The 27847-nt window shown below is 56.3% G+C and overlaps 1 protein-coding gene across 5 annotated transcripts in view; it reads left to right on the forward strand.

Annotated features, from left to right (window-relative positions):
- The window catches only part of TSPAN11 (tetraspanin 11), a 73866-nt gene extending 47670 nt beyond the window's left edge, over positions 1-26196 (forward strand). Inside the window, exons 4-9 of one of the 5 annotated variants that reach the window (XR_015253877.1) lie at positions 10263-10337; positions 11230-11334; positions 14169-14327; positions 14702-14788; positions 14977-15059; positions 21456-21473. Coding sequence is in view for 4 of the 5 variants with exons in the window: in XM_086714307.1 (XP_086570433.1) it covers positions 10263-10337; positions 11230-11334; positions 14169-14327; positions 14702-14788; positions 14942-15019 (504 nt within the window). In the remaining variant the exon portion in view is untranslated. Of the gene's footprint in view, positions 1-10262; positions 10338-11229; positions 11335-14168; positions 14328-14701; positions 14789-14941; positions 15060-21455 lie in introns of all 5 variants that reach the window. The other 4 variants (XM_086714307.1, XM_086714308.1, XM_086714309.1 and 1 more) reach the window with 4 other exon arrangements.
- The last annotated feature ends 1651 nt before the right edge of the window (positions 26197-27847 follow it).

The following is a 27847-nucleotide window of genomic DNA, read 5'->3' on the forward strand; positions in this document are numbered from 1 at the left end:
GTGGAGTGTGGCGCCTCTTCCCCTCAAGACCTCAGCAAGTCTTTCCCATCAGCTTCCTTCTCAATGGCCTTACTTAGTTCAGGGGCTATGCAGGAGGGACTGCCAGGGGCCTTAGACATGAACCCTCCACCCATCTCCTTAGCCAAAGAGAGAGATAGACTTGCCTAAGGTCACGTAGCCAGGAACTGGCAAAGCCCAGTCAACACCCAAGTCTTGATCCAGGCCCTGTTTACTGTCCCAGGCCAGCCTTGCACAGCCCCCCCCCCCCCCCCCACCCTTTTGGATGCTTCCAACACAGGAAATGGGCACTTGCCTTTCTTGTGCTCCAGGACCTATGGTTTGCATTCCAGGTGAAAAGGGAAGCATTTTGAGATCTGGGGTCAGTTACCCGGCTGCTGTCACCTGATCCACTCAGAAGTGAAGGTCAAGCTTCAAGGTGCAGGCAGTGTGGTAGAAAGCAGCTCTGTTAGTGCACGAAAGAAAATTTTTTGGCCTATTTGGAGAAAGTTCAACTCAGTTATGTGCGGGTAGATGATCACCCCGTAGTGGGGGCTCTCTGTGTCCCCACCCCCAGCTGTGGCCCGAGCAAGGCTCAGAGCTCAGAGAGAGAGAGAGTGTGTATACCGTGCACGTGTGCGTGCATGCTTACATGTCTGTGTGTTTCTGTTGCAGGAGGACAGGGGATGGTTGCTAAACAGCATCTGTTTGCATCCCAAATCCAAGAGCTTAGCTCAGGATCACTGCCTCTTTGTCATTCGGTTCCTGCTTCCTTTCCTTAGCAGATTCTGAATTTAGCCACATAACAGAAAGAGACATGCTAGATAGTCCCTCTCACCTAAGGAGGCATGGTCCATGTGTGCCCTGATGACTGTGGGCACAGGTGATCTGAACCCCAGATAGCCCTTCCCAACTTATTTGGAAGGCTGTGCCTCCATGCAGCTGTTTCTACCTTCCCAGTGACCTTTCCCTCCCACTGGTGTTAAACTGAATCTTATTCCACAAGCACACACCCAGTAAGGGGCCTAGAAGTGGGCTGGCAGCTGAGGAAAACTGATCCCAAGTGGATGGTCTCCTCCTCCCAAGGCCCCACCCAGGGAGCTGCTGAGGCTGTTGTGGGCCGTCGGTACTGTCCTGTTCTGATGAGGTTCGTTCCCCGACTCCCCCCCCCCAACCAGGAACCACCCGCTTCCCACCGATGAGGTGAGCTTTCTGAGCCACACCCCGTTCCCATCTTGGAGTAGTGGCACGCCTCGGAGTCGCAGCCACCCTGTGTCCCTGGGATGGGGACGGGAGTGGTGGCTGGATGGCTGTCTGGACATGCTCCTCCTGGAAAGTCCCCCCCTCCACGGTGACATTCAGTGCCCTTCTCCGTCTCCCCACACATCACACTGAGGTTTTGGGGGAGTTTACAATCCATTGAAAAATAAGGCCCAGGAGGCAGAGAGATGGCTGTGAAAGGTCATCTCCACGGCTAACAAAGGTGATTGGAGCATGTGGCTTTATAGCTGCAGCTGGAAGCCGTAGCAGCCCTTCAGCTGTGGTTGAGATCGGGGTACACACCTTTCTAAGAACTGCCTCACTGTACTTGCCACATGGTGGAGAACAGAGAATGTGGCATCCTGAGGATAGGCTGGCCCCGAGGTGAAGGAGGAAGGCCCCCTCAGCAGATAGGACAGGCAGTGAGTAAGGAGAGGAGCCAGGGTGTCCCTCTAGCTGTCCCTGCAAGGAAGCAGGAGGCCAGGACAGAGGAGGCAAGGTCCCAACACTGCACAGACTGATGAAACTGTGGCACCAAGACATTTTTCCCATCCAAGCCCTACACTTTATGCAGAAGGACCAGAAAGGGTGAGTAATTCGCCCAGGGTTACACAGCATCTTGTCACAGAGGCACACTGGACCCAGACTCCCAGGCCAGGGCACCTTGTGTAACACCCCTTTTCTCTGACCAGCACCATTCTGGGCTCAAGATGCACCTTTCTCAGGCTGCAGTGGATTTAAATGATCACCGCTTACCTGTAACAGCAACTTTCTAGATGGAACAGGTTTTACAGCCACTTAATTCCCTCCACCTCCTCCCTGCAGTTTCCTGCAACTCATTCTCCATGTGCCATCGATGGGGCTGCCATCAACCTCAACAAGCATTTCTAGCACATTCCCAGAATTTTTGCTGGGCACAAGGCAGCATAAGAAGGGAAGACATGATTGGGCCTGCAGCCCAGTCCTTGGCTGGAGTCTAGTGAGGAACACAAGACACCTGTATCAAAAGACCGAGAACCCTGTGGGTGGTTTCAATTCCTGTTTCCATCTGGTCAGAGCCTCTGACCTCTCTGAGCCCCAGGACTTTTCCTAACATCCAGGCTTGGTAGGGATTTCTCCTGCTCAGCCTTCCCTTCTTCCCCATTGCCAGCCCTGTCCTCGAATTACACCACTGGGAACCCCGTCCCCAGTTGCCTCCTTGGTTCTACCCTGTCCCCATGCTCTATCTTATTTGCCTGCGGGCTGCACCACATTTCTCCCACAGCCTGGGAGAAGACACCAACAGGGACATCTAGGTCCTTCCGAGGGACAGCAGCAGTCGGCCATTTCCCCCATGCCCAAATCCCTCAGGCATCCCTAGGCTGTGGCCCCTGAGAGGAGTCTGGCCCTCCTTCTGGCAGCCAGCAGGCCAGGCCCCTGCCCCTCTGGATCCTGCTGTCTTAGCCCATCGGCCTGAACTCCTAGCAGCCCTAGCTTGAAATCCAGTGGACTCCTGTCTTTGGCTCGTAGCTATAGGTTCTATTCCCCTCCTGACCCCACCCCCACCCACAATGTGATCTTTGGACCCCAGCACTTTGGCTTGGACTTTGGACAGCCTCAGCTGCATTCTCTTGATGTGTCCCTTGAATGCCTCCTGCCTCCCCAGGCCCCACTGTCCTCAACTCTCCCATCACTGATTCGACCAGCTTTCACTACCCCAGCCCTGGTCCACTCCTCTGCTCCCAGTCCCCTGGGCCAGAACTGAACATTAACTTCAGTCAGAACACATACTAGCATCCTCTGCACAGCCTGTAGAGCACGACTAGGTGGAGTGCCAGCTGGCCGGGGCTGTGAGCCCTGGGCTGGGGCTCCCCGGGGTAGAGGTCACCTTCATCCTTCCAACAGTGACATCTTGTTACAGGAATAACTTGAGGCTCTCAAGCCCACATCCTCTCTTCTCTGCAATAACAGTCCGGCAGCTGCACCTCTGAGTCCTGACCGCCTCCAGCCACTGGTTAATTGCCAGAAAATAATGCACCCTGAGGTCATTGCCGCTTAAACAGCCTCAGCTGTTGGCAGCTCCCTGACCCTCCCACAGCATGCTGCTGTAACCCTCTCATACACGGCCAAGCTAGGACCTCAGGCTGCACTCTTCTCCCTGAAATTTTTTTTTTTTAATTTTAGGGAGAGAAAGAATCCCAAGCAGGCTCCACACTCAGCACAGAGCCCGACACGGCTCAATCCCATGACCCTGGGATCATGGCCTGAGCTGAAATCAAGATTCAGACACTCAAGCGACTGAGCCACCCAGGCGCCCCTCTCCCTGCAACTTAATGTTGGTAGCATCTTGAGTCTCCTCTCCTCTTCTGCCACACTGCTCTGAGAAGGGGCTGGTGCCTCGACTCCCACCCCTCACCCCAGCCCATTCTCACCTTCCTAGGCACCAAGCCTTCTCAGTTTTCCATCTCTGGCTTAGTCTCCATCTCTGATTATGCAGAATAGCAGAGGGGGTAGTGGAGGAGAGCTTCAGCGAGGTTCCCTCCTTTGTGGCAGAATCAGCCCAGTGAGGAATTCCAGAAGTCCAATTGTAGAAAGTTCTTAAAACGTACTGCAAGGAAGGCACCAGCCGGAGCTGAGTTACCTGGGCTCATCATGTACCAGTGAATCTGCCTCAGAAACTTTATTTGGAGCTCAGCTTGCCCCCATGCAGTATTAGCCCATCTGAAGATGCAATTTCTAATTAATCCCCTTAATGTCACAATGAGATATATTTCCGCAAAGCTCCTGCAGAACCTCTCATTAAAGAAAGTATTGGTTTGGTTCAGAGAGTACTGTGCTGTTCCAGCTTTGCTTTGGATTTATAGTTCTAGAAAATGTCCAACTTCAGTTCTAGTTCAAACTGTACCATTAAAGAATTAAAGAAAAAAAAACTTTGGTAGATGGTACAGAGGGAAGATGAATGTTTGGGTCCCATTCTTTGTTACCAAACTGGTTTCTTGTACATTTGGGGTTCACTTTGGCATATTTCGAAGTGGCACAGTTCTTCTGGGGAGCTCTGGGGATAGAGGCTATAAGAACTTTTTTTAGAAGTCTCATTCCTGGTTTCTATCAGACCAAGACTAAGTAGTTGCTTCTGGAAGGACTGGGGGCAGCCCTGAGTGCAGGGGCCAGCCAGTCACAAAAACCAAAGTGGGGCTGAAGGTCAGGGAGGAGTTAGGGCAGGGTGGGTCCAATTCACACCAAGGTGCCCAGGGACTGTGAAGACAGAACAAGATACAGGTCAGAGCAGGAGGGCAAACAAGGATCAAAGGACACACAGTCCTGGGGAGCAGGACGATCATGTGACCCTGGAGTCTGACAGAGGTTCAGAAAGAAGGATGTTGGCAATGAGGTCACGGTCAGGAACTTCTGGCACAGAGAGGGCTTTGGGGAGACCTCCCCTAAGCTGCGATTTGATGGCTAACAGCTGTGCAACACAGACACATTCCGGACAGCGAGTCCCAGGCAGGGGCACAGAGGGCAAAAGCAGGGAGGCCTGAGGCTTCGCTTGTGTGTAGGGCCCTGCACGCGCGCGCGCACACACACACACACACACACACACACACACGGGGAGTGCTGCACAGCTGTGCAGACTCTAGGATCTGATGAGGCTAGGATCCCCCTAACCACAGCCACCCCAAGTGCTCTCAGGGAGCCCACCCACCCAGCCATCTGCTCTGTAGTGGGCACGACAGCACCCAGCAAGTAAGTGCACAGAGTTATGCCGCTGGAATCCCTGAGTTTGGTTTCTGGACTCAGCTGGACTCAGCCATGCTCTTGCCATGTGACCACAAACGGCTTCGCCTCTCCATGCATGTGCCTCATGGTTACGACGAGGCTAACGTCGGTGCTCACACGGCAACATGATGAGTAATGCTATGCTCATCTCCGAGGGTGGTTGGGAGCTGTCATGAGATGTGCTCACCAGAGGGGCCGGCACCTGGGGAGAGCTGGCAAACCTTGGCCATTACTGTCATGGAGCGCCCACCGTTTGCACTGTGGGCCATGAGTGAGGCACTGATTCTGCCAAGGAGGGATTAATTTCTCCCCCCTCACCCCCTTTTTGGTGGAAGGGCTATTTTACCACTATTCTCACTATAGGAAAACTACATTTTTACCGCTGTTGAGACGCAAGCTAGGCATACCTCTTCAGCTGTAGTCCAGGAATTCTGGCAGCCCATTCATGAGAGTAGTGGGCTCTGTTGGTAGAGAGTGGGCCCTACACAGCACAGGGCCCAGGAAATCTTGGCTTTCATTCAAATAGGACAGTTTTCATGTTTCCTACAGGCAAGGGCAACACATCCCTCCTTAGCCCAGGGAAGCCTGGGCAAGCCAGTAGGTACCTAGCAGCTTCAGGAAACAGTGCTATCAAGAACCAAGAAATTCACTGACTACCCCAGGGTGCACCTGGGCCCATCACATCCCTATAATAGCTACTGATCCCAAGCACTGTTGGCTTCACTGATCCTCCCTAGAGTCAGGGTGAGCAGCTTCCTGCCACAAAGTGCCCTCAGAGGCAGGTACACAGTAACTGCCTCACATGTTTCTGTCTGTGTTCAGTTTCAGGCTTCTCAGGAACTAGACCACCTTCCTCAGATCTTCTTTTTCACATCTCCCATAGTGAATAGGGGAAATCCTATGCAAGTCAAGTCCCAGCAGCGGCCTCAGAATCTGAAGTTAAATGTGCAAATCAGTTCCTCAACCTTGGCACTAGTGACATTTTAGCCCGGATCATCCTTTGCCAGGTGGCCTGACTTGGGCACTGTAGGACATTCAGCAGCATCTTTGGCCTCTACCCACTAGCTGCCAGTGGCATTCCTTACCCCAGTGGTGACAATAAAAAACAGTCTCCAGACACTGCCAAATGTCCCCTGGGGGAAAAACCATGCTAGATTGGGAACCAGGGGTATAAATTAAACCACAGTAATAATTCCATACCACCCACACATCAGAACAAGATTAAACTCCTGCCCCCAAGCCTGGGGCTGCCAGCTTCAGCCAGTTCCCTTCAACTCACGGCATGCGTATTACGATGTGCACTCACAGGTCTTCATCTGGGCTGTTTACTGAGCATGCCTCTAGACCCAACCCCATACCAGGCACTGAGGCCAGAAGAACCTGAGATGTGGTCCCTGTTCCCCAGAAACTCACAGTCGTTCTGGGGAGACGGGGTCACAACATCTGAGGCAATGATAACCTCTACAGAGCAGTAGGTACGGATACGTCACTCAGCCCGCCCGTGAGGAAGAGTGTGGCAGACAGAGGGGAGGGCACAGGGGCAGCTCTGAGTCTAGTCGAGGAGAAGGAGCCGCGCTGAAAGTTGTGTCAGAAGGTGGAGGCAGGTGCAGCACTGTAGGCGCGTGGACGGGGGCGCTTGGCACCCACTGCGGACCCAGGGAGGGCTTCGTGGAGGCCATGACCGAGCCCGGTGATAGAGGGACAGGCAGGGGAACACTGAGGGCAGATACATGGAGGCTGGAAGGCTTGGGCGGTGTTTAGGGAACCGTGTGCAGGAACAGAAGGAGTGCTTTGCAGATTGGCGGCCAGCTAGCCTGTGCCGTAGGAGTACTGGGATGATTTGGCTGGACATCAGGAAGGCTTGGTAAAGAAAAAGGTGGAGCAGCAGAGGCGAGGCACTTGTGTCACGTGGCAGCCCCCCACCAGCCTGGCCCCACTGCCCAGAGGCAGGGCTGCCAGGCCCCTCAGTACAGGGGGATCCCAGCAAGCACAACCTTTTGCCTGCTTCCCCGAGGACTGTCGCACTGGAGCTGTGATTCAGGGCCACCCCCGCCCGGGTGAGTCACATACCTACAGCCCCTCCTGCCACCGAAGCTGCACCCATGCCCACCGAGCACCCAGCCGGCCCACTCCCTGGCACCCCGCGTCGGGCCCCCAAAGCCCCCGCCTGGCCCTCACTTCCCTCCCAAGGGCCTCTGAACAGCTGGAGGCAGCACTCTCCCCGCTCCTGACAACTCCGTCAGGTTGGGGAGCCTGTCTGATGCCTCCAAACCGTTTTGAGGGGCTGGCATGTACTAATTTAGGCTGCCATTACATCAGGGATGTGGTTCAGTTTCTCTCCCTTCCCATCAACCCTCCTCCCAGCCCAGTGTCAATAGCAACGACGGCAGTGACGTCCCGGGAGAGCAGCACGACACTGCCAAGTCTTCATGACTACCAGCCCGCGTGACTCTCGGCTGACAGCCCCTGGTGATCGGTGATGGGTGATCAGCGATCGGGAGAAGAGCCTCTCCCGCCCCCCCCATAGGGAAGGTGCCAAGACACCGAGATGCTGCCCTCCCAGCCGCGAGGGGCCCGCATCCTCCCATTCAGTCACGGGCTCCTTCACGTCTTCCCGGCCACACCACAGAAGGCACATGGGGCGCACCTAGGGAGCCTGGGAGCATCCAGCCGGCAGTCACTGCATGCAGGGTCCTGTGTGGCAGGAGGAGAGTCGGCCTCAGAGTAGCAGGGTCAGGGGGAGCGGAGGGCAGTTTGGAGCGAGCAGGATGGGCGGCCAAGTCAGGATGTCCGCAAAGCTGCTGGGGGCTGTCAGAGGGACTGGCCCAGGCCACTGCGCCTGCAGCTGGCTGACAAGCCTGGCTCACCTCATGCTGTCACACACAGACTCCGGGAGCAGGAAGCAGCTCAGACCACCGTGAAGTGGAATCCCCTCCCTTTGGGTCCTTTCAGCCCCTCGGGATAGGCAGGACTGCTGTGATGCCATTATGCCCACCCACAGGCTCAGTCCCACAGGCACAGCCACTGCATATGGCCCCAGATGCTGCGTCCTGTACGGGGCCTGAGGAAGGTCAGAATTCAGCCACACATGTTCTCATGGGAGCACATTTTTGTAACTCACACCAGGCCGCCCATCCAGAGCCTGGAAGTGGCAGAGCCCAACCCAATCCTGAGTCAGCTGACTGCCGCCACCATTCTTCAGGTTTCCAGGCCCTATATCTCAGAGGCTCAGCAAGCAGAGGGCCCATCCACAGACCCCTTGCCAGCCTCCTGCCTCACCTGGATACCATCCCACACCCTCCCTAGTCCCAGGCACATGGAACACTTCCAGACCCCTCCCCGTGGCATAAAAAGTCAATGAGGCCCAGGGAGTGTGCCATCGTGGGATCTGCAACTCCCTTCCCCACTTCTAGACCTGATCCGGGTGCCCAGGAGCTCGCAGACAGCCTGAGTCTCCATTCAGAGCCTGCACAGGGTGACGAGGCTGCTGTGTCCCCCACATGCCACCACACCCAGCCTTCTGTGCATCCTCATCCAGGGATGGCCAGGGGGTGCCTGATCCTGGCCGTGCATGGACTGAGCTTGGACATGCAGGCCAGAGGCCTTTCCTTGTATGGCATTGAGCCCGGGGTAGGTGGGGAAGGGCAAACCAGGAACCTCCATTTGTACTCTTGCCTTGGGCCCCACAGATGATAAGGGCAGCCACCATGATTCAGAGACAGGAAAGCTTCCCTCATTCCTGATGGTGGGCAGCTCTGAGCCTGGCAGACCGTGGGCTCAATAAGATGGCCGTGGGGTAGGTGCACAGTTCATGTAACTCAAAAGGAAGCCCTGTCCCCGGATGGAATGTTCTTCATGATCTTCATGAAAAGGAATACCTTCTCCTCCCCCTGTGTTTAAGTCCTGCCCGTGCCAGGCCCCATGCTGGGCTCTGGGAGGTAGTCAGGCAAGGCCTCAGGGACTCACGTCGCCTCTGAACAGGCCCTATGGCCCCTGCCCTGCGCCTTTTTCCCATTCCCATGCCCTCCTGCTGCATCCCTACCCCTGCTGAAGAGCCCTGGAATTTCAGAGCTCAGACACAGGCTGAACATTCCCTGGAATCCAGTGATTTGAATGACTATAGCCAGGCAGATGGGCGGTACCTGGGGGGGGGGGGGGAGACAACACCAACCACTGCTCATGGGGAGGGGGGCTAGGCTTCCCCAGACGGGGCTAATTTCAGGCAGCAGCACCCCACTGCTTTGCCTCCTCTCCCCACTCCCTCTTTCCCTCTTCCCTGCCTAGAGCCTGCTTCCTCTCCACCACCACCCCCACCCCTGCCATGCCCTCCTAGCCACGTGGGTCTGACATGCATTTTTGACCTGTGGGCCCCCACAAGAACACACCAGGATGGAGCAGTGTCCCGGAGCCTCCTGACTAAAACTAGGAGGGAGGTCACGGCAGAGAGAGCACAGCCAGGAACGCAGCCGGCAGGCTGTGAAGCGTGCAGAGCGGCCCCGAGTCTGGAGGAGGCCAGGCAGTAGTTGTGTCAGGAATTTAGAAACCCCTGCAGGGCCGTGAAGGCCTGGAAAACACACCGATGCCTTTCACAGGGCACTGCCTTTGCTATTTCCTGAGCCTTGGTCGCTGCCCAGCCACCCCTACACTCCCAGGCTCTTCAGCTCTCTCCACTCCCAGAACTCGGACGCCCCACGCCCTCTGCACTCTCCAGGCTTCACACAGGGCTCTCCCCTCTGCCTGGCACATGCTTCCTGCCTTCTCCACCTGGTAGCTCATCCTTCAAGGACTCAGGTGTCCCCTCCTCCAGGAAGCCTTCTCTGACTGCCCTCCCCCCCACCTAGGTCTTGCCCCATAGTAACATTTGTAACACAGCATTGTAATCACTTACCTATACCCCCACCACCAATAACTCTGAGGGCAGTAACCGTCTTACTTACAATACCTGGCATGTAGCAGGTATTTAATAAGTATCGGATGGATGGATGGATGGATGGATGGATGGATGGATGGATTGACACACTGACAGAAGCCCAGTGGGTGAGGGGGTGAGTGGGCAACTCTGTGCCAGCAGCTGGGAGAGGTGAGCATGCCCAGAGCTGCCGGGAAGAGGGGGAAGATGGTATGGGTGGGTGATGGGGTCCTGGCAGGTCGCCCTGCCTCCCCTACTGCTTTGGGAAGACTTGTCCCAGAGCACTGTGTGCCTACCCAGGCCTGATCCCCGTGGTGACCACCTTCCTCCTTGCTCCTAGTACTTCTGCCTGTTGCTGGCGATCTTCCTCGTGGAGCTGGTGGCAGGGGTCCTGGCCCACATGTACTACCAGAGGGTGAGTAGACCCTCTTCCTGCGTTCCCCATCGGTGCCCCCTGTTGCCCTGGAGGCAACAGTGTGGGGCGGGGTGCAGAGGCATGGGGGAGCTAAAGCTCGGCAGTGACACAGAGGGCGGTCTCATGTCCCTGGCCCCAACAATCCTCAGTATACCTGGGTCCTACTTCTTGTCTGGCTTCCAGCAATTCTGTGCCCTATCTGTTGATGCTGACTTATTTGGCATGGGGGCTGGGGAGTGGGAATGCCCCGTGGGAGGTGGGGTGGTCTCTCTCCCCTCCTAAGCAGAGATAGAGGATGAACCTAGCAAGTGGGCATCCAAGGAGAAAGGCTGGGGCCGGGGCTACCTGCCAGACTATGAAGACAGCACCGGGCCTTGCCTGCCTGCAGCAGACAAGGATGAAGTAGCCGGTCGGGTCTCCTCCCACTGGCTGCTGTGAACCAGGGGTTTGAGGTCATGACCAGGGTGAGACAGATGCCTGCACTGGTTGTTTTAAGGCAGCACCGTACAACTGATGGGTGCCCATAGGATAACAACTGTAAATATTGTGAATGTCACCTCATAATCAAAATGAGAAAAAGATATTTATTTAAAAGCACCCCCTGTGCCCAGCCTCATTGCCCTCCCACCAGCTTTGAGCCATCCCCTCCCCGGCCTGCCTCTCAGTTCTGTCCATCACCTGCCTGGCCCCAGCTTTTACAACATCTCTCCATGAACTCTGTGTTCTGAGCGGTCTCCTACGACGCTCCCATTACGCTGGGGAACCTCTGCCCTCACACCATTCCAAGTCCGTGGTGCTCAAGGCTAGCTGGCCTGGCTTTGGAGCGGGCCTGGAGAATGAGGCCAGGGTGAGTGGTTCTGCTGATGCCACCTTCCCTCTCCACTCTCTCCAGCTCAGTGATGAACTGAAACAGCACTTGACCCGGACGCTGGCTGAGAACTACAGGCAGCCGGGAGCCGCGGACATCACAACCTCAGTAGACCGTCTCCAGCAGGATGTAAGCACCCGCCCCCTGGGCTTGAAGGCCAAGCAGATTCAAATTCCGACTCTGTCCCTTCCTGTCTGTGTAACCCAGGACAGGTTACTTACCTTCTCTGAGCTTCATTTGCCTCCAAAACGAAGCCTCACTGCGCGTGTTGATCATTCAGTACCATCGCGTATGCGGAAGTCCCCGCCACCATGAAAAGGGCAAGTTGAATCCTGGCCCTTTCCTTCTTCCTCCTGTGCCCTGGCCCCACCACGGCCCCCTTGACTGCCTCCTCCAGGTCCCACCCCTAGGGCCCTTGCGGGCAGGAAGCTGGCTGCGTCAGGAGAAGAACTTCTCTCCTGGCCGGGATCTGGGCTCCTTCCATCAGCAGGGCTGTCTTCTTCCTTCTCTGGGGGCTGACAGCTGAGGTCCCGTATGAGTGAACTGTAACAGGCAGAGCTATTTCAGCCAGACTGCTGCAAGAACTTCCCAGTTGTGAGCCGTGGGGCGGAACACTGGAGGACAGAAAGGTGGTCCCTCCAAGAAGAGGCTCAGCAGACCCCTTCAGTGAGGCCCGTGGTCCTGCCAGAAGTAGGGAAGGGACAAATGGCCCCCAGACCTGCCTTGTGGAGTATGGTAGCCACTAGCCATGTGCAGCTAGTTAAATTTACATTACAAAATTCAGTTCCTCAGTCACTAGCCACATTCCAGTGCCCAATAGCCATAGATGCCACCGAATTGCACAGGACAGATATAAAGCATTTCCATCATTGCAGAAAGTTCTGTCGAACAGTGTGACTCCAGGATCCTGATGGTTTCACGTCTGAAAATTTGAGGAAACTCTACCGGCCCACTCTGGTCCCCTTTCTCCCTGCCACCTTAGCCTGTGGTCTCTGCTCTATCCTGTATCTACAGACCCCACCCTCGGCCTGAGGCCTTGGTCTTTCTGCCAGGAATACCAGGCCAGTGAGTGGAGTAGAGGTTAGCATCTTAGCTCAGCTGGGGAGGCACCTTCTCCGTCTCCCCAAGACTGGCTTGGACCCCAGTAGGCTCTGTGCAGAGGGGTCTCTTGTGCTCTGCAATAGTGGCTGAGGGCACTCATGTACACATAGGTACACACATCCACACCCACACACTTAGCCCACACATACCCTGCTGGTCAGCCCAAAGCTCAGTCTGCATTTTTAGGGCCTCCCACATGAAGCACTGAGCCTGAATCCCTGCCCTCGGGGCCTTAGTTGGGGAGCCCAACACACGCAGTCAGTGCTAGGCTGGGAGGACCCTCTGAGTGGAGAACAGAGCTGGGAAGGCCAAGAGGGGAAGCAGGAAGGAGGGCCTGGGTTTGCCTAGTTAGAAAGGATGGGAGGGGCAGTCAGAGAGTAGGGAACAGCATGAGAAAGGGCACAGCTGGGAGCCACTATCTATCACTGCCCCAGGCCTCCTCCATGGGCACCTGAGCATGTGGGCACGACCTCACACATGCCAGCAACAGTTAGAACCAGAGGGGCACGAGGGAGCCTGGGCCCAGGCCCACATCCTAGGCGTGAGGAAGCAGCCCTGAGAAGGCAGTGGCTTCAGGCCAAGGCCAGCATCTGGGCTGCGGGCTGCACCCCAGTATGTAAATGACACCCACGTGCCTGCATTCACAAAACGATCTTAGCATAGAAGGTGTCACTAACTGCTCCCACCTGCAGGGCTCGCTTCTCAGGGCTTCACAGAATTGCCTCTTGCCGTCTTCACACAGAGCAGCATGGAGGGGCTTCCTGAGCCCCATTTACACGTGACGAAACTGAAGCCCAGAGAGGCTAGATAACCTGCCTGGGGACACACCGCAGTATAATCCCACATGATACCTAGCACACACTGTGCTGTTCCTGGCTCCATGTGCTGTTCTGTTCTGCCTGCCTCCTGCCTCCTCCTCTTCCTTGTGGGACCTTTCCACTAGCCCCTTCCTCCACAGCTCCCGATGTCTCCCCTACTAAGCTGTAGTCACTGAGAAGCTTCAGAAAACCAGGAACCATATTACTCATGCGTGAGCCCAGTGCTAGCTTCACTCCTGGCACATAGTAGGTGCCTATCAAACACCTGTTAACTGTACTGAACGTACCTCCCACCCGGCCTGCACCTCCACACATCAGAGACAGTCTCAAAACAGCTGCCTGTGTGGCTCACACGGGGACTTGGATTCTCAGTCCCTCAACTCAAGGGCAAGAGAGAACCAGTGTCCTGTTGTGTCTGCATCACTGGAGACCTGGGTTGGTGCTTTCCTGCTCTGGAGTGGCACAGATGACCCAGGTCTTACCCAGCGCCAACTCCACCCCCTGGTCAACACTGATCTGCCCACACTGTGGCTCTGGGACACTCTGTGTCCCTCCCTACAGGTCTGTGGTCTCTGAGGCTTCAGGGTCTGAATGAGGGTCCAGGAACCTCTGGCAAGGCTGGGTCCCTGTTCCTGAGGTCCTGCCTCTCTGGGTGACCAGGAAAACACCCCCGTGTGGTGTGAGCTCTCCTGGGGTATACAGCCCCACTCTCTCGGGGACCCACCTCCATCTATCTCCCCACCCGTCTTCTCAGAGACTCTCCCTGCTGTCAGGATGCCCAGCGTAATCTCCTTAAAGGACTTGCATGGATAGAAGGTAGCCATAAGGTGTCTTGCAGCCAGCTTCTGCACCTTCCTGGAGAGAAGGGCCCCCAAAAGCCCAGCTCCCTGCTCAAAACAGGCAAAGGGGAAAATTCGCAGGGAGAACAAATCCCTATTTGTGCTTGAGTTAGTATTTGAATAACGAGTCCTGCAGCCCTGACACGGAGGGACCAGAGGAGCCTCCTGCCATGTCTTCACCTCCAGCCTCCTTCTGTCCCTCTAGTTCAAGTGCTGTGGAAGTAACAGCTCCGCCGACTGGCAGCACAGCGCATACATCCTGTCTCAGGAGGCCGAGGGCCGCCGGGTGCCGGACAGCTGCTGCAAGACGGTTGTGGCCCGCTGTGGGCAGCGGGCCCATCCCTCCAACATCTACAAGGTGGAGGTGAGCACCCAAGCTCCAGCTGAGGCATGCAGAGCGCACCCCACCCCACCCCACCCCACCCCACCCCAAATGGGGGCTCGGGCAGAGGGGCGGGGAGAAGCAGAACACGTTTTCTCATTGGCCGTGAGACCGCACAGGGCTGTCACTGGTCTCCACGAAGCAGCTTGGGGACAAGCAGCTACTGGTGGGAGGTTCTGAGACATCATGGCATGCCCCTGAATCACCCGAGAAGCCTGTGGGCAGTTGAAAGGCTGGAGCAGGCCCATTAAACCTCTGGCCTGCCCTCAGCGGGGTGGATGCAGCACCGGCCAGCCCTTCCCTCCGCAGCCTCGCCTACTTCACGGCGGCGTGCATGACCTACCGTTACCTTACAGGGAGGCTGCGTCAGCAAGCTGGAGCAGTTCCTGGCTGACCACCTGCTGCTCATGGGGGCAGTGGGCATCGGGGTGGCCTGTCTGCAGGTGAGTTGGAGCGCGGATTAGGAGAGGGGGTTGTTTGGAAGAGTTCTGAACCCCTCTCCCATCGGCAGAGATCACAAATCACTGGCCCTCTGCACACCCATGCCCTGTCCTGCCCTCTCCTCCCCTCCTCTTCTCGCCACTTGCCCTTGGCAGCCAGGAATGAATCACATGGTCACTCTCTTCCCCAGAAAAGATGAAGGAAAATGCCTGGGGGCCTGGGGGACAACTTGAACTTGTAAGAGACCTGGGAGGAGTGTGAGTGTGGGCTCAGGTATGTGCATGCACCCTCTGTGTGTGCACGTGGGTGTGTGTGTGTGCACATGGATTACCCGCATGCATCTATGTGTACATGGGGTTGTATGCATGTACGTGCGTTTAGGTGTGCTTGTGCATGTGTGTATATGTGTGTGCATGCACAAGTACCCATTCCTGTGTGTGTGTGTGTGTGTGTGTGTGCACACACACATGCCCGTGGATGTGCACTCCCCCTGTACTCCCAGCTCTTTGAGCGATGTCTTTTGCTCAGTTTCACTGTTCCACCCCTCCCTCTGCTGCCACCCAGGAAGTCAGTGTCACTCTCAGATCTGCTTTAGTCAAAGGTCCATACAGAGGAGTCAGGATGGCACCCTCAGGCTGGGGCAGATACAGGGGCAATGGCCCTGCACACCCACCTTGCCTGGCACTCTGCTTCGGCCCAGCAGGTTCTAGAGGGAGCTCAACACTGCCCCACCCTTCCCACCCCCGGGACCACCTGCACTGATGAGGAAAGGGGTGAGAGGCTGGGACCTCAGAGGACCCGGATCGAACCCTTCCTCTGCTCCTGTATGACTTAGAGCAGTTGTAGCCCTGCCCGCAGCTTCTCCGACCACAAAATGTGGCTCATTTCCCGAACCACATAAGGTCTAGAGAAGAGCGAGGTGATGAGTGTGACACACTCACTGTGCCGGGCACGGGTGAAGGCCTCCAGTCAGTGGAAGTGGTTGTTATCCAGCCATCTGTAGACTTCAGAGTGGTTTCAGGTGCTTTCTATCATTAGATCCCCACCACAACCTGAGACCTGGCCAGGCGAGGTAGTAAGTGTGCTCCCATTTTACAGATCAGAAAGTTGAGACCCAGAGAAAAGACTTACCCAGGGTGTCACATACTGAAGTGGCACCCAGGTCTCCTGGCTCTTGGTCATTTGCTTTTGCCAGCCCCCTCCCCCCACCCCGCACCTCCCCAACCGCCAACACAGATTTCTTTGGAAAGCAAAGCAGGGGCTGGTATCAGCAGCTGGCTCAGGGAGGCTGCCAGTGTGGGGTTCCTTCCAGATCACCGCTCTCCCTGCCCACATCAGTCTGTGCGTTCAGAGGACCTAGCTGCAGCCTCCTCCACTGGGCTCGACACTCTGGAGTGGGGGGGGGGGGGGACCAGGCAACCTCAGGCTGGTTATTTCATCTCTGAGCCTCAGTTCCTTGTTTGTGAAATGGGGCTAATTATATCTAGTTTGGTGAGAGGATTAGCAATATATATGTAAATCACTTGTCACTGATGAGCAGATAGCAGGTGTTCAATAAATGGTACCATCATTATTTTTATCATCTCCACCTGGGCACATTGTCTCTCAAAAAAGCCCTCATTGTTTCCTGGCCAGAGCAGCTCCCCCTTCGTCTCCATAGTTAGCATGCAGGCCGGGAGCCCCAGGGGGCATTAAGCAGAGCCCCTCTTTTGCAGGACCCTAAGGCAGGCCTTCTGTCCCACATACCCCAGTGGGAGCTGAGGAAGGGGCTGCTCTGTGCTCCAGCGCCAACTGAAGTTTCCAGAAACCTGCTGTCTCCTTCAGGTGCTGAGGGGGCCTGCTGTGCATGGACACTGACCAGGCCAGGACCACACTCCCCATCCATTTCCTCCTGGTCTCTCTGGCTGTGGGAGCCTGGAGAAGCTGAAGACAGGGGCAGTGAGGCCTAGAGCAGGGAGTGGGTCTGCCAGTGCCCCAAGCCCAAGGTCAAGGTGAAACAAGTACCCTGTGGAAGTACTGCTGGGAGGCCATGTTGTCAGGAGGGTGCCTGCCCGCTGCAGAGGGGCTTCCTCCTTGTAAACATCCCCGACCGTGAAGTCTCGGTCCTCCAGGGCTCTCTGTGGAATGGCGCCAAGTGTCCCTCAGAGAGAGCTTCACCCAGCCACCACTGTGGACCCCCATCCATAGCCCAGATTCTCCACCGACTCTGGCTGAAGCCTGTCCTGCAGCAGCCAAGCCTTGGTTACAGCCCCCTCTGCTGGCCAATGCTGGAACTAAGCTGCCCAAGTCCCGGTTGGCCACCAGCCTTGAAGGGCTCACACCAGTCGTGTCCCTAAGCTCACAGTCACCCTCCACCAGTGTAGGTATCCCCACACACGCCCAGCCTGGCACTTCAGAGACTCCCAAGGCTCAGGAGATAAAAGGCCAAGGTGGTGGCTCATGTTTCCCTAGTCCCCAGGACTAGAGGAGACCTTGCTATGAAGTCAGAGGACCTCTCCTCTTCTTATGTGATCCTGAGGAAGTCATGTTCCCTCCCTGAGCCTTGGCTTCCTTCCCTATAGAACGGAGGAGATGGACATTGTTGAGCCTTCCTTTAAGTGGCAGAATTCTATAACCCATGGGAATCTCATGTAGGAGCCCGCAGTATTAAACAAGCATGCGGTGGTGCTGCTGTGGTTGAAGCAGGAGTTGGGGCTGTAAGGTTCCATGAATTTTGGTAAGAACCCTGCCTCAGTGTGACTCCTGTGCCACCATATTCTAGAATGTTGAGGCATGTCTTGTGCATACTGTGAACACCAAGCAGAGGATGTGACAAACATAACAAACCCTGATTCCAGCCATTTGGCAACCTGTCACTTGTTGCCCCGTGGATGTGTGGACCAGGGCTGACATGCTTAGATCGTAGCAGGCTGGGGGGAGACAGGATCTCCACAGAGCCTCCACGGCCACAGGCCTCAACCTGGGCTGCACATGGGGACCACCTGGGGAGTTTTAAAACTGCCCAAGGCCCCGGCTGCACCCCAGCACAATTAAATCACTTTGTCTGGGGCTGGCACCCAGGCACCAGCATACTTGTGAAGCTCTCTGGTGGGTCCAGTGTGCAGCCTGGCTGAGAACACTGGCCCACATGAACGACAAGAGCCATAGGGCACCTGGAAGTCAGATGTGGGAGAGGTCAAGGGCCAGGGAGAAGATGGCACCATCACAGTCCTTAACCACCCAAAGGCAGGCAGGTGGGGGAGGGCACATTCCTGGGAGGTACCGGAGGACAGACAGGAATAACAGGTAGAATTTACAAGGAGACAGGCTGGAGAACTTGCTAACAATTGGAGTCTTCCAGCAGTGGTCCCTGTGAAGCACGAAGCTGTCTGTGGCTGCAGGTCGCGGCAGAGGTTGGGGGCTGGCAGGGACCCTGAAGTGGGGAGACCCGCATGTGATGGGCTGCAGGTCCCTGCCCCGCTGCTGCGTGCACCTGTTCCTTTCAGCAAGACCCTGTAGGGCCCCTCTGTCCACGTGGGCATGTGGCCATCACTGCTCTGGTTTTCAGACCTGACAGGGATAATTGGGGTCTGGAGTTACCTCCAAATCAGACTCTTCTTTCTGGAAGGACCTTACCGGTTATCTAGGCCAGTGCCATCAGCCCCGGCTGCACATGACAATCAGATTTGAAAAGTACCCTTGCTCGGGCCCCATGCCAAGGATTCAGGCTCAGATAGATGGGACAGGTCCTGTGCCTGGGTGTTTTTTCAAGCTCCCCAGGTGATTCACATGTGCACCTAGGATAGAGAACACTGTGCCCACCCCTTTCACATATACCTGAAGACACCAAGCCCAGCGACATGGTCACTTGCTAACAGTCACATGGCCACCGTGGCAGAGCCAGCCAGGACCCCAACTCCATGTCTCTCTGTTGTACACCAGCTTCCCCTTTTGGGTGGACTCTGGAGGCACTCCACCTTGGGGTAACTCTGGCAGAGAAACTTCTACCCAGGAAGGACATAGTGGCTCTGCCCCCTTTTCCTACTGCCCTGCTCACACACAGACTCTGGGAGTCTCCCACCCAGAAGCCATGCTGAGTGAGCATTCGTTGTTAGTTTTGTAATGAGAACCTCTAGGTGCCAGGTGCCATGGCCAGTGCTGGGGCCACACCAGTGGGCAGGATGTGGTCCCTTCTCCCAGGAAGCTTTCACTCGAGGCAGGAGGCACGTAGAACATGGGTTGTCACATGCCATCAGAGGCACTGTGCAAGTGTGAGACTTGGGGCTTGGGGGAGCATGTAAGAGGCCCTAACCTGTCAGGGCAGTCACAGAAGGCTTCCTGGAGGAAGTGATATATAATTAAATCTTGAAGGAGTTTGATGGGAAAAAGCAAGAGGGGAAAGAGTGACAGGGCGAGAGAATTGAATTGGCAGAGCCCTGGCCTGCTGCAGTGGAGGGAGGGCTTTATCCTGAGGGCTCTGGGGAGCTACGACCTGGCCTGTCAAAGCCTCAGGATGCAGGAGGGGGTGGGAACCCTGATGTTGGTCCTGTCGTCCTGGTTTTTAAAGACTGTTTCCAGGGAAGGCTGCCAAGCAGTGAACAGATTAGACGTTTCCCTATTGAGATTTGAGACTCAGAGAGGGTTATATCTGTGCCCAGGATCACACAGCCCTAAACAGAAACTACCCCATTCCTACTTCTATCCCAACATTCCCGTCCTGTAGATGGAAACATGTTGCAGAACCCAGAAAACTCACACGACAGCAGAGATTGGGATCTGCAGGTCAGTAAAAGGGAAACTGAAAGATGACATTGGATTGGCTTCCTGGGGCCTCCCTGGCCCTTCCTTGGTTCTCTTGGTGACAATCAAGTCCTGGCCCAAAAACCTCAAAAGCAGCTGAAACCATGCCACCACCTCCCTGTTGTAAACAGCCCCATGTGGCAAATGCTGTACCTAGGCAGGCTGCCAGAAGAGGGCGCCATGCACCACACAGCCAGGCCCCCACGCAAGCTGGGCGCCCCCGCAGCCATCTCCACGCATCCTCCTCCATTCCTGCTCCTGCACTCATTACCACGTGTTTCCTCTGCTCACCCCGTGCTGGCCACGCAAAGCTGTGGGTGCTGATTCGTCCACGTCCTCCATCAAGAAGGAGACGGCGGTACCAGGGATCCGATAGCTTCCACTGCTCCTCTGCATGAATCAAGGTGCTTGTGTGTGTGCACGTGTACGTGCACGTGTGTGCAGACCTGTGTAGACATGTTGTGAGTGCATCCTTAGCCCCTCTGCATGTGTCAAGGTGGGGGCGTGTGTGCGGACATGCACCCTGCCTTCCCTGGGAGGCTCCCTGGTGGGAACACACATCTTCTACAGAAGTGCGGTTATGGGCAAGCTCCGCCCTCCCGGTCCCCCAGCACAAACTGTCCACTGTAGATGTGGCCTCAAGTCCGTGCTGGCCCAGCTCTTCCCATCTGGCCTCCCCCCCCCGCCCCCTCAGAAAGAATCAGAAAGATCCAGATGACCCTACACGTTAGCCATCAAACCACGACATGGGGATGGGGAAGAGAGGGTGCTGCACGACACCTGGCTGGAAAGGCTGCGATGGCACCTGCTTAAAGCCAGTGGGAGACAAGATAACCTCTCAAGCTGCCTTCAGCTTGTGGCACTGAGTCGGGAAGGAGATCGGCACTGCTCTCGGTACCAAGTCTGAAAGCTGCACTCACGGGGTTCTGCCCTCCTCCCATGTAGGGGTGGAGAGGAGAGAGGAGGGGGGAAGAAGAAGGGCTCATCCTCTGCCACCTCAGGCCAGCTAGCCTTGCAAAGAGAAACCAAATGCCTGCTAGCCCATGAGCGTCTTCATCAGCCTGCCCTCCTCCCACTGGTCAGAGCTCCAGGTGCATCCAGAGGGGCTGTAGCAAGATCAGGCCAGCAGCAGGTATTGGAGAAATTTGGCAATGATGGGGCATTGTTCCCTGTCTTCGGGGAGATCCATCTTCACCCATGTGCCACAGGACATTCATGGGGCTGCCCTAGCAGCGCCCTCTTTCCTGTGGGTGGGGAGTCTGGATCCAACGGCATCATTACCATGGAAAGATCACAGGCATGGGTCTCCGGGGTCTGACACATCCACATCTTGTCCTGCATTTTAGAGATTGGAAAAGTGAGGCCCCCCAGGGGGACAGCGATTGCCCAGTACTGCCCTGCTCTGGGCAGGATGCTCTTCTCATTCAGCTAGCGGGTGTGACAGAGAGGCTATTAGGCAGGCTCCTAGGGCCTGGGTCTGGTGCCTCATTCCCAGCTAACTTATAGGACAAGTTGGGGACAGCTCCAGGTGCTCCTTTCAGAGCCTCAGTTTCCCCAGTGGCTTCTGTGAATCAACTATGAACCTTGGTTTTACTCTGGAGTCTGAGAGCAGCGAGACACAGACAGCAACAAGGGAGTGGAACTACTGCGGCTCGGGATCTGATGAAATCGGGCCATCTCTGGAGATCAAGGACCACAGACCAGCAGTGCACTGCTTGTTAGAAAGCAGAATCTCGGGCCCCACCCCAGACTTCCTGAGTTGGAATCTGCCCTTTATCCAGGTCCCCATGTGTGTGCCCAAGAGGGAGAAGCCTGCTGCAGGGCACTGCAGGAGAGCAGCTTCATGGGGTTCTGATTTCTCTTTGCTCCTCTGCTCTCTCCACCTGGCAGATCTGCGGGATGGTTCTCACCTGTTGCTTGCACCGGAGGCTCCAGCTGCATTTTTACTAACGGCCGACCGCGTTCCCCTCCGACTGCCCCTCACAAGGACAGGTGCCCAAATCCCATCTTCCAGGCCTGCAGAGTCAGCACCAGCTCACCTAGAAACTCCCAGAAACTCCCCCTACTCTTCCCAGCCCCTTTGGATTCACCAAGTGCCCAAGACTTTGGCTCCTGTGATTCCCACCCAGGCAGGGGGGACCCATCCTGTGTGGAAACAACAACCAGCACCACTCACCAGGCCTGGGGATCCTGTGGACGACAGGAGGGTGATAATCAGACCCTCCACTCCCTCCCAGCTCCAGAACCTAGAATGAAGGTCTGAAAGCCCCCCTGGGATGCCTGCATGGGGCACATGATCTCCCCACTGGTGCTGAGCACCCCTCTTCTTGTCTCTGCTTGGTGTGTTTTTCTCTACCCACGGGGAAGTGCTTACCGGCGGGAGGATGGAAGCAGTTAGGGTTGGCTCTACCCCAGAAGATCCAGCCCTTTGATCTGCCCGCCCCCACACCTCCTCACCTGGGAGTACCCCGGCAGTCTGGGGTCTGGTTCCTTCCCACAGGGTCTGGCAGCAGAGAGGCCTGAGGTGAGGCCCCGGAACTGGGGTTGGGCAGCAGCAGGCTGGTGGGGCCACCAGGGCAGGGAGGAAGGCAGGTAAAGTGGCCACACCAGCACATGCTGCACCAGGACCTTGCATCCAGCCTAGAAACCTTCCCTGGGAGAGGTACCGCAGAAGACCATAGCCTTGAGCTCCAGTCTACAGTAAATGACCCTCAGGGGTCTCCCCTCTAGGGCCTGATTCTCTGGAATGCCAGGTGTTTTAAATGATCTCCAGCCCTTCGTGTCGGTGGGAGTAAAAATCCTTCCTGATTAGGCCAAATCACAGACCCTGCAAAGTTGGAGCCACTGAGAAGGTACAGCTCTGAGTAGAAGGGTGCTGTGCCTGGAACCCCATTTTTCCTGGGCCCACAATCCCCAACCACATATGGCCACCACCATTCTGCCTCCAGGAGCCCTTGCTCTGCTTCCCAGAGTGAATATAGTGGCTTCTTTTGATTCTCTCTTGCATCTCTGAATCAGGCAGGGAATTTTCAGGAAGAATTTTCTCAAATACTAAGGGAGAACAGAACAGAAAGAAAATCCTAGAAAATGCAGAATATAGATGCTGGCAGTTTTCCAAAGAACAGGTGTCAACTTGTAAGACAGCCATGGAGACGAGACCCTCCCCCTCCAAATACCTATTACAAGTGGGTAACTTGTAGCGAGAGAACCCCACACCTGGCTTCCCACCTTCCAGGTGCCGTGCTTCCCGTGCTGGGGACCCTCTTACATCCCACCATGAGAGAGTGGCCCCTTGTTGCCAAGATCAAGGGCAAGAAAGGTCACACCTTACCTCCTAACTCATTCTAGGCCCCAGTCTGATGAGCTCAGTTCTTGGTGACCTGGGGAGTCCTGGGTGAAGGGTGTTCTCCCTCCCATACACAGCTCACTGCTGTCCCTAAACACAGCCCTCAACTGCACAGAAACCATACTTGCTCAGAACAGGGATTCCCCACATGCACAGAGGGAAGACCAGGTTCCGGGGGCAGATGGCCTCCCCTATCCTGGGGAATCTTCTTGTGGCTTCTCTCCTCCACCCTCACGGCCCTGGGGCTGCTGATACAAGTTCATTAACAGGATACCAACTTTCCAGCAATCCCAGACTGCACCAAGGCTGGAAGAAATTGCGCTGTGACTAGCTTTGCTGCCCTCCAGCTTCCTGGGACTCGTGCGGACAGTTGAGAAATGACTGACTCCCAAGCTGTGTGCAGCTGGGCGCAGGCTGCCAGGTGTTACCAAGTGAGGGCTGAGAGAGAGAGTTCCTCCTGGGCAGGCAGCGATGCCCGGGGAGGCGCTGTGTCCTGTGGGACATGTCAGCCCCTGGCGGAGTCCCTGAACTCTTTACTGAGGTCAGCTGGGCTTGTGGAGACGGGGACAGGGGGATGGGCGGGATGGCTTGCACACCTTGTTGTCTGTCCCTGCCCCCCCCCGAGGGGTGTTAGGCTGTCCTAGGCTAAGGGCAGGTGATTCCACCCTGGGCACCTGCCCACCCAGAGGGCAGCTGGAGGATGGATGGACCAAGCTACAGAGAGAGAATGACCCAGAGCTTTTGGGAATGGTGACCAGCTAGCTCATGCTCACAGCTTGGGAGGGGTGAGGGTTAGAGGGAACTGAGGCCCAGGATGTGACAGGCTCCCCGCTCAGGGCGTACAAAGGGCTGGGGTCTGGAGCCAAGAATGCCATCCCCAGTGAGGTGTGCCCACCCCACCTGAGAGGACGCAGATCTGCGCCGCCCAGGATGACTGCCCCCAGGGCCCTGCTTGGAGACAGAGAGAGAGAGAGAGAGAGAGAGTGAGCCATGACTGTTGAAAGCTGTCCTCAGTCCTGTGTGAGCAAAAGGCCCCTACACACTGGGACCCAGAAAAGAAGCCAGCATTTTGTAAAGGTCAGAACATGGCGGATGCTGGAATGCACACAACCTGAGTCCCCACAACCTCGGCCTTCCCTCCCACAGCGCGCAGGGGTGGACAACCCCAGGGCACGGCATGTCCCCCACTCTCCAGATGACCTGTGTTGGGGGAGGCAAGAATGAAACTCAGTGTTTGGTGAGGAGATGAAGTCTTGTTTAAAATGTTTGTGACCACCCTTTTCTTCTCCCTACCTCTCCCGCCAGCCTTGCCCCAACCCCAGGGGCCCCTCCGGCCTCGCCATGGGGGAGCGTCCAGGGCCTTGTGGTTACTGAAGGCCTACTGTGTGCTTAGAGTATGTTAGTCGTGTAAGTGCTTTCTCTCCCGGTGATCACAATGGGAAGGTACTATTCCCCCCACTCTGCAGATGATGAAATTAAGGCTCGGAGAAATTATAAGAGGTTGGCCAGTCAGTAGCAGTGGTTGTCGACATGCCACCCCCAGCCGGGTAGAAGCAAGGGGAGCCAGGCTGAGAGCCCCCTCTCCTCAGCATCCTGCAGCTCCCCATCTCTGCAGTAAGCTGTCAGGCTGCCATGCAGGAACAGTGCGTCCCTCAGGGGCACTAACAGCCGCAGCCTGGAACCCCCTCCCAGACTGGATGAAACCATCCATCCGGCCCCGGCCCAGCGCACCCTGGACATTTGCAATCAGCAGAGCAGTGTGGCTCCCTTCAGACTGACAGCCAGGCCCTCCTGGTGGAGTGGCTCAGGCAGCAGGCGGCCCTGGGGAACCGTCGCTCAGGGGAACAGCCAGCCTATCACCTCGGGTGCCAACGCTGACACCAAGTGAGGGCAGACCAGACCTGAGCAATCAGAAACCGCAAACAACAGGGTGTGGAATCTGGTGCCCATGCAGAGATCACATGTGGGGCCGTGGAGGGCTGATGAGGGCATGATACACCCCTCTCCCTGCTCCGTACTGGGGGCCAGGGGAGAAACCTCAGGTTTCATGCGCTCAGAGCCACCCTGGGCAGGGGGGAGGCACCCCGGGTGGTGATGTTAACCACCTTGTGCTACTTTTGCCTCCCCTGTGTTGTGGATGCGGGACTCTGGGCTGGCACAGTGTGGTCGCTGTCGTAGGGAGGGGGTGGCCTGAAATCTCACCAGGCTGCTCACCCTGTGTGCTTAGACCTGGAGGGGCCAATGCAGCACTGAGGGGGGGTGAGGGTAGTGAGCCCCCCGGGACTCTTGGGCTCTGCAGCCAGTTTCAGTCTTAGGATCTGTCACTCTGGTCCATGCCTGGGGTTGGAGGTGGGGAAAGTGAATTGAAACACTTTCATCACCACCCACCCCACTTTCTGCCTTGAAAATGTTTGCTACTTTCTGGCCACTTCGGGCCTGGGGAGAGAAGGGGAGGGGGAGGGGAAGGCAGTTGACTAGCAAAGGACAGAACCCATCTTCCATGTCACTGCTGTGTGGTGCTCACATCCCCGAGGATGTCGGTGATGTGTCTGAACCAGCAGTTCTCAAACTTGAGGAAACATCCGGCCACCTGGAGGGCTTTCCAACAGACTGCCAAGTTTCACCCCTGAGCTCCACATCTGCAGGGGTGAGGCCAAGGACTTGCCATCTAATGAGTTCCCAGGTGCCGTTGGTGCTGCCGGCCCTGGAACCACCCTTTGAGAACCACTGCTTTAGACCACGCCACAAAGGACACTCTGCCACCTTCTTGTGTGTGCCACAACCCCCCAGAGTTCCGAAGCCCCTCAGGCTGTCCAGCTGGCCAGAAACGTGCCTCTCCGGCAGTGCCCTCTGGGTGGGTCTGTTATCTCGGCCGGGAGACCAGGTGCCTGGGTCCTCTTCCCAGAAGGAAACAGATCAGGTTCCCAGCCCCCTTTTCCCACCGCCTTCTGTGTGCCTTGGGAGAGTCTGGCTCCATTCTCAGCACCCCCAATTTCTAGTTTAGCACATGCGCCCCCTTCCTCTCCTGCTTATGCCCCCGAGTCACCCTGTGCAAGTGCCCCTAGGAATTCCAGGCAGCCCAGGATTAGGCCAAATGGGCTTCTGGAACCAGCTGGCCCATGGATATGGGATCCTCACAGTATTCTAGAAACAGAGAAGTTGCCTTAACCTCCCGCCTATAGAGAAGTTGCCCTGGTTGTAAATATGCCCTCTCCTTAGCCGGCCTCAGCGTCAGCCTGGCCTCACGTGCTGGGTGGCATGATAATAAAGGAATTATATCTAGGACTACCTTCTGTTGCTTTTTTCCTCCTCTGCAGGGAAATCCCAGGTAGCTCATCAGATGTGTTTCAATCTACCGTACAAGCGGAAGCAGTCATGGGGAGAAGGGGAGGGAGGAAGGAGGAGCCCTATTAGGAAACCCAGTGATTGGGGTCCTGCTTACCCTTCTTTTATCAGCTCCCACCTTTCCTCTGTTTGAACTGACCTCGCTTGCATGTGTGTGCCATTGGCTCCTGGCTCCACTGGCTCCTTGGCAAGAGCCGAGCTCAAATGAGCGAGCTTGAATCGCGTTCCTCTTAAAGCTGTCCGCCTTTGGTCAGCCGGCATCCCCGCACCACTCACCACGATGGACGGCAGCCTCTGTCAGTGAGCCTCCGGCCTGCACATCCTGCCGCGGTATCGCCCCGTGCTGGCTGCAGCAGATGCCGGGTGTGGTGACAAGTCAGGGGCGAGGGGCCCTCTCTGGCTGGCCCTTGGGCCCCAGCTGAGTGTTGGAAGCTAAGACATGCACGCCTACTGCTACCTGGGCCCCTAGACCATCTCACTAATTTGTCCATCTCCAAGTCCATAGTGGGATGCTTTTTCATCCAAATGCGGAAAGACTTCAATCTTACAAGTCAGAGGAGCTGAGGGCATCAGGTTGCCCAGTGTGGAGCTAAAAGGAAGTAAATGCTTTGATGCATTGACTTGATTTCATTCACTATTCTGTCTAGAGAACTTGAGGCAGGTCAGTGAGTGAGCCTGAACAGTACCTGGGAAAGCCAGACGCTGAGGACCCCAAGATGGCGGGAGTGGGGTGCGGTGGGGAGGCAGACTAGAAGTGAGCCTCTCGCCTGGGGAGAACCTGGAAGGGGCCTGTCACTTGCTAAGCAGTTGGAGTTTGCAGCCCAGGCCTGCTCCCGTGTGTCTCTCCCTCCCCTTTCGTCGAGATCATTCACCAATCACAGCAGCAGCCCTCTGATGGCCTGGATGTTGAGAAATGCACCATTTGGGCCTATCCAAGGTCTCCTATCTTGTTGGACCCAGACATCTCACCTCCACCATCACTATGAGTATGAATGTGTGTACACATGTACAGAAGCACACAAACGTGCCTGGGACAGACGGGCGCCCCTCTGCGCCCCTCCCTGCTGCACACAGGAGCGCCATGGGTGAGTGTAACTGCTGTCTGAAATGGCTGTAGGAGCGCCTGGGTGGCTCAGTCAAACGTCCAACTCTGGGTTTCGGCTCAGGTCACGATCTCATGGTTGGTGGGTCAAGCCCTTCATCAGGCTCTACATTGACAGCATGGATCCTCCTTGGGATTCTCTCTCTTTCCCTCTCTCTCTGCCCCTCCCCTGCTCGCTCGCTCTCCCAAAATGAATAAACAAACATCAAAAATAAAAAATAAAATGGCTCTGGTGGCCAACTGGGGCCTCAGGTAGGTGGGCAGCATCGAGCAGCTGTGTGAAGCTGTCCTTGGTGGCTGCTGCGTGGCCTGTCGGCTGCCACTGCTCCCCAGCTGGTGCCAATGCCTCGTGTCAGTCCCAGTGCCAGGCTGTCATGTAGCCACCAGGTGGGCTGCTCTGAGCTGGGACCCTGGTTCCCACTCCGTCCCCCACAACTGAGAATAGAGAGGCTGCTGGTGGAGGTGGAGGAGACACAGGCTCCAAATCCT

The sequence above is a fragment of the Puma concolor genome, chromosome B4 (genome assembly GCF_028749965.1).
Source record: "Puma concolor isolate L17-30 chromosome B4, mPumCon1.1.hap2, whole genome shotgun sequence".
Taxonomy (NCBI): domain Eukaryota; kingdom Metazoa; phylum Chordata; class Mammalia; order Carnivora; family Felidae; genus Puma; species Puma concolor.